The sequence below is a fragment of the Papaver somniferum genome, chromosome 10, assembly GCF_003573695.1.
Source record: "Papaver somniferum cultivar HN1 chromosome 10, ASM357369v1, whole genome shotgun sequence".
Taxonomy (NCBI): domain Eukaryota; kingdom Viridiplantae; phylum Streptophyta; class Magnoliopsida; order Ranunculales; family Papaveraceae; genus Papaver; species Papaver somniferum.
The window spans coordinates 33,411,827-33,418,642 of NC_039367.1; the positions used below are offsets into that span (position 1 = coordinate 33,411,827).

General features: G+C 36.3%; 1 protein-coding gene across 1 annotated transcript; it reads right to left on the bottom strand.

Annotated features, from left to right (window-relative positions):
• Nucleotides 1-2,599: 2,599 nt before the first annotated feature.
• LOC113315507 lies at nucleotides 2,600-4,985 on the bottom strand. Its single transcript, XM_026563777.1, has 6 exons — nucleotides 4,973-4,985; nucleotides 4,671-4,722; nucleotides 4,488-4,588; nucleotides 3,794-4,446; nucleotides 2,910-3,493; nucleotides 2,600-2,759 (listed from the first exon to the last, which is right to left on the bottom strand). Exons 1-6 carry the CDS (start codon nucleotides 4,983-4,985, stop codon nucleotides 2,600-2,602), a joined length of 1,563 nt encoding a protein of 520 aa, XP_026419562.1.
• Nucleotides 4,986-6,816: the final 1,831 nt, after the last annotated feature.

The window sequence follows — 6,816 nt, forward strand, 5'->3', positions numbered from 1 at the left end:
TCTAATTACTCTCAGAAAGTCCTAAAACTATTCCTTAAATTTCAGGGTCCTCAGAGTCTTTAAAATACTCGAGAGCTTTTTCTAAATACTGACCACTCATCTGATCTAAAATAATGCTATCTTCAAATTCATCTAAGGAATCTTCCAATAAAGTATGGTGCCAATGTTCTTCAACTAGATTTTGAACTAAAGTGTTAATTATATTTACTTTTTATAAATTATCATAAGCTTGTCTAGTAATATTAAAGGCATTTAGTTCAATAGTCATATTATTAAAGGATATCACTAGTACAAACCTTCACATAGGCCACGTTTTATGGTTTACAGTCTAGCCATGTTTTGGGTTATTTGCGTGGCTACTGGTCATCAACATAACTATATGCACGTTTTGTGTTACCTTGTAGCCATAGTGCACCATTTGGTCATGGGTTTAATCATAAACCCATCAACTGTAGCCATAGGGAATTTTTTAGCCATACTTTTCAGTCTAATCCCATCACATGTAGCCATAGATGCGAATATGGCCACATTTAGGAATTATGTATGTGTCAAATGTGTAGGATGGCAATAGCCACAATTATCAACCCGTGAAGAAAAGATATTTATTTAGCCACTTTTTGTTTATGTGTCCATAGTACATGGTTTTTTAAACATTTACATTTTAGAAACTGACATTTTAAAAAAACATGACAAAAGATTAACATATTGCTACACCAGTTCTTTTTCTGGGAGGATTATTATATGGCCACAATAATTTTGTCTATGTGACCATAGCCTTCAGTTCATTTGGCAACTTGACAGCCACAATAAAATGTTTACCACCTGGTTGGGGAGAACCTCAATAGAATGTGTGCATGACCTCTGCATTCACTAAAATACGTAATTAACAAGCTTAAATTTTATGAAAAAATGAAGAAGAAGAAGAAGACAAGCTTATTACAGCACAATGAACCACTCTGGCACATATAAAATTAAATTTATAAAAAATCTCATAATACAGATTTCATTATTCCAGATGTAGATTTATACAACTGCAGTACCTGCCAGAGGGTGTCACTTTGGCTTGGGTATAAGTAAACCCCGACAGTCAGTTTGTAAGTAATCATTTCGGGATTCTTTACCCAAGTCTTGTCGATCTACAGCCGGCAAGATATTATCATTCGGAGAAAAAATTATTGTACTGAATTCCTTATCGTTGCCATTATCATATGCATCTCTGTAATTTATGGGAGGTACCACAAAAACAATAGACTTTTTCTTATCTTTCTGGTCTTTGACATAAAATACTTGCCTAGCTTGCGAGGCTAAAATAAAAGGATCATTTTTGTGTCCCAACATAGTAAGCTCAACAATGTTGTAGCCTAGAATATCTCTTTTGACTCCACGGTTATTATCAACCCAATTGTACTTGAAATAGATGAATTTTTCTTTCGCAGTGATCTAACTACCATATCTCTTGCAAGACACCATAATAAGACGCTTTACCATATGTTACGCCATCATCTCTAGATATGTGCATGTCATTTGCCGCGACGCTAACCCCACTATTTTGGTGAATTCTACCATCACGAGATCTTGTGCGTAATAGATATCCATTGATGCGATATATACAGTGTATTTTGTTACCTCGTAGTGCGGGCCGTGTGATATCCATCTTAAGTTCTCTGAGATATTTTCTCCATCGACTTCCAACTCTTTCTCAACCTGAAATTCACTATTAGGATGAACCTTTACTGATATAACACATCAAACAGGAACATTTTTTCTACAACCTATTACCTCATTTTTTAACCAATCGCCAAACGAGTTAGAGTGATCTTTCTCCAGCCATGCCCGCTTTTGATTACGATGTTTAGTTTCCAAATAGAGCTTGTGTCAGATGTTATTTACAATATCCAATGTTATTATATTTTTGTACCAAAAAAAAAGGAAAATCAACAAATTAGTACTTACTCTATGTAAGGCTCAATTTCAGGCGTGTTCTTACATAGAAATGTGCTTGTCTCAACTGGTCACGGGTAACTATACACTGCTCTCCAGCTGATAGCGGTTCTCCCTCCATAACACTTTTAGAATCTTGACCATTGTGAGATGTATTATGCCTATACAGTGGAATACCAATTATCTTGATGCTTCTATGATACTCTCAATACATCTCGATCGTCTCTTTTGCAGCATTCTCTTGTGCAATGCATCCACAAGGTTGATTCTTGTTCCGCACATGTCCCTTGATAACCTTCATACACCTTTCGAAAGGATACATCCATCGAAAGCAAACTGGACCACATAATTTCACTTCCTTGGTAAGATGTACAGTTAAATGAATCATGATGTCGAAGAAGGATGGAAGAAAATACTTATCTAGTAAGCATAACGTCACACAGAGATCCTATTGCAATTTATCGAGATCTTCGACGTTAATTTCTTTGGCAGATATTGATCTGAAGAAGAAACAAAACCTGATAATTGCGCATCTCACGGGCGTAGGCATAATTGACCTAATTGCGACGGGAAAAAATTGTTGCATAAGCATATGATAATCATGTGATTTGAGTCCGATCAACTTACGCTCTTTTCGGTTCGCAAGGGTGGAAAAATTCTAACAATAACCTTCTGGAACTCTTAACTCAGATAGTGTCTCCAAGAATATGTCCTTTTCATCCGCGGTTAATGTATAACATGCTGCTGGAAGTATCGTTCCTTTGACATCTGACTTAGGTTGCAACTCCGGTTTTAACCCCAAACGCACCAAATCCAATCTGGCTTTTAATCCATTTTTTGTATTCACATTGTGCATCAACGTTCCAACAAGACTTTGGCCCACATTCTTTTCAACGTGCATGAAGTCAATACAATGTTAGACATCATTATAACTCCAATATCTAAGTAGTCGATGCCATATATTGTACCTGCTCCAGTAAGTGGTTTCCCTGCCTTCCTCTTCCTCCACTGACCTGTCGATTTCGTTTGATATTTTTCTGATGCGCTTCATCTTTCCACCTTTTCCAGGTGTAGCCTGCACGTCTTCCACTTGAGTATGCTTCCCCTTCTTTCCCCATGAATTCTTTATAGATTTTACCTCTTCATATATTTCTTCCCCGGTCATTGGTTTTGAGCAGTCTCCCACTCTTGTTTTCCCAAATGCTTTCTTCTTCTTTCTGAATGGATGATCATATGGTAAAAATCTTCTATAACCAACATAAACATTCTTGTTTGAGTCATGAAGCCTAATACTGTGATTTTTTTTACGACACACCACACAACCATGATATCCAGCATAGGGACAATCATATATTCTACCAAGAGAAGGATAATCGTTTATCGTCCACAAGACAACTGCACGTGCAGTAAACATTTCTTGGGCATATGCATCCCATGTTCTCTTTCCGTTCTCAAATAAGAATTGAAAATCTTTAACAAGGGGTTCCAAAAGGACATTGATGTTTTTTCCTGGCGCACCGTCTATAAGTAATGACAACATGATGAACTTTCTCTTCATACACAACCACGGTGGAAGGTTGTAAATCACAACCAAAACTGGCTATACACTATGATTTTTGGTGCCTTTATTTACATCCACTCCATCATCCGAAAAATCTAATCGCAGATTTCTTGGATCACCTTTAATTTCCGGGAAATTGTTATCTATCTCTCTCCAAATATATGAGTTTGCCGGATAACGTAAAACACCGTCTTTTTTTCTAGTGATATGGTGCCATATCAAATTCTCTGCTATGGGCTTCGATTAAAACAACCTTTGAAATCTTGGGATGATTTCGAAGTACCACAATACCTTTGCTGGAACATTCTCGTATACTTTACCCTCCCTGTCAACTTTCCATCTGGGTGCTTTACAAGTAGGACACACTTTTTCATCATTATACTCATTCCTATAAAGAATGCAATTATTGGTACATGCATGTATCTTTGTATACCCTGAACCCATTGCTTTCAATATTTTCTTGGCCTGATATGTACTCCTCGCCATTAAATTACCTTCTTTGGGAAGCATGTCCTTTATCAACGGTAATAGTTCATTGAAAAACATGTCCGACGCACCGTGCTTACTCTTCAACTTGAACAACTGCACAATTGTAGACAACTTTGTGAAGTTGGGACATCCTTCGTATAAGGGCTTTTCAGCATCTTCAAGTAAATTTTTAAACATTATAGGGTCATCTGCGAACTCTTTTGCAGCCTGCATCATATCTATAGTGTCTGAAGCATCAGTGAGAGTTCCCATTCCAAAATCTTCGTCTGAAGCATCAGCGGGAGATCCCATTTCAAATTCAGCGTGCATACCATTGTCGATGTTAACCGGCCTACTATTAGTTGTCTCATCCTTTTCCCCATGCTTATTCCAAGTAGTATACGTTTGATCGATTCCATTTACGAATAAATGACCTTCTACATCACTAACTAAGCATGCACGGTGATTTAAACAATCTGTACATGGACACATCATAATAAATTCATCATTGTATCACCCTCCTCCTTGAGATGGTTGACAGCATACCGCAAAAACGCTGCGAATCCTTCTTCGTAACGTTTTTTCTTTCTATCGGTACTCATCCATGATTTATCCATCCTGAAACGCAAAGAGAACCAATGGATCAATTACATCAGCTGCACTTCAATGAAAGCAGAAACTAATAAATCAATTGAAATACAATTCTTCCAATAAGTACTCTAATTGAACTACCAATAATGGATTTATCCATTCTGAAACACAAAAAGAACCAACAGATCAATTACATCAGCTGCACTTCAAATAAAGGTTCTGTCGATACTAAGAAGTTCTCAGTGAAATAAAAAATTCAACACGTGGATATACTATTCAGACTTCACAGAATCATTCTCATGGATACCGAAAAGTGAAGGTATGGAATAATGCTCAATAAGGAAACTAGTATATCAGGGTATCATGGTTTATCATTCATAAAGTCTAATGAGGTTCGAGAATAACACCAACCGGGTTTAGCCATAATAACAACTGTGCTCTGCTCCTTTTTCTCTTTTTCTTTGACTCGCGCAACCGTATTACAGGTACCTGGATGTCATTACTCAGAGACATGAGCATTTTAACGCAATATCGATATGAAAAGCTGACTAACTACAAAAATACTAAAAGAATGTAGATATGTGACTAAAACTAAAAGCTACATCTGGGGGTAATATGGGACATAATGCTACAAGAATGCGTTGAATACCGAAAAATAAAATCTTATGTTCAGTACTATAGGTAACACATATTATAGTAGCTAGCAGGAAACAAATAATGGTGATAAACATGAAGTCATTCATTCCAACATAAAGTTTCACCATATATTGGAGATTAGATTCTGAGTTGATTCTAAGAAGCAATCAGAGAGTCATAGTTATGGAGTTTCTAGGTAAACATTAAGTTGTTTGCGCCATGATTCATAACAGAAGGAGATATAAATCAATATACCTCTCGGTTCTCACAAGCCTATTGGCCTGTCTTTGACACTAATGCTTGTAATATTGATGCAACTTCTCAATCTGGGGTTAACAAAGAGTATAATGCATCCAATGTTCTCCCAGTGAATGTACTTTAGATATTTTATCCCCAAAAATGGATTGTTAAGTAGATTTCTCTAATGGGAAGAGAGTAAATAACGAGTTTTCTATCCATTAACAATGCTGATTTTTCTAATCGGAGTAATTCAAATTAAGATTTTTCTATCCATTAACCACACTCATAGATTTTAAGCTACATCTAACGTACATGCCTACAGAAATTGAACAGGAAAACAAGAGAGACTATATTGAGATGCAGAAATTGAACAGGAAAACAAGAGATATTCTTTACCATTATTATGAACATGCATTGTTTCTAATCATGCAGTAAACTGAGAAAGTCAAAAACAAAATAGAACTTTACAGATTCACAATATAAACTACAGGTAGCTACAACACATCACCCATTTAGCTACAGATTCAAAAACAAAATGCACTTATAGAAAATGAGATTACTAGTCCCTCAAATAGGATAACATCACCCATTTAGTTCTATGATACATGCTCACAGATTCAACATGATGTACTGAACAGCAAAGCAGTAGTGAGCAAATCAGGGTAACAAGGACTTATGGAAATGAAAATAAGATTCGGGGATTTGTATATTCAAATAGACACAAACTTTAGTGCAGCGAAAAAGAATTTCAGATTGCAGAAATTTTACTCAAGTGTCACAGAATCAAGCATACAGATTCTATATGTTGCAGGAGTTAACAATATTTCAGGCAAACATGGGGTATATCATTCAAGACAGAGCATTAAAAGTTCAGAGGTTTAACGCTGAATAATGGGGTTACAGTTCAACAAGCGATCATGAAAATTATCAGAGATCATAACTTTAAGGTTTGAGAATGATACCTCCAGTATAAACTGGGTTTAGGCACTACCACAGATTGTGATGCTCCTTCTTACCCCCCTCCTTGGTTTGTATTTCAGCCTCACAAGAACCTGGTTGCTCAAAAGAGATTGTCAGGACTAAAAAATTCAGAAAGCATCAATGCTGATTAACATCAAGGGAACCAGATGAAGCTAACACAGAGTGCAATGGGTTACAACAAAATTCAAAAAGCTAACATAGTAACACCTATTACTACGCGAAAATCATCTAGTATAATGATAATTTCAGCAATCTAAGAATGAATACTACAACGTACCTAAGATGGGAGTAAATCAGACTGATTTTAGGGTTGAATTTATAGATATTCTAAAACATCAAGGGGCAATAATCCCGCCCAAAAGGATTTTCTTTTGATTTCATCCCTCCCAAAATAAAAA

Excerpts from the sequence above, each read along its gene's own strand:
- LOC113315507 (XM_026563777.1), bottom strand. Across the intron at positions 4,447-4,487 it reads CAACCATCTCAAGGAGGAGG|ATTGTTTAAATCACCGTGCA; the intron begins GTGATACAATGA and ends GTCCATGTACAG. Across the intron at positions 2,760-2,909 it reads GAAACCACTTACTGGAGCAG|ATTGGATTTGGTGCGTTTGG; the intron begins GTACAATATATG and ends ATTAAAAGCCAG.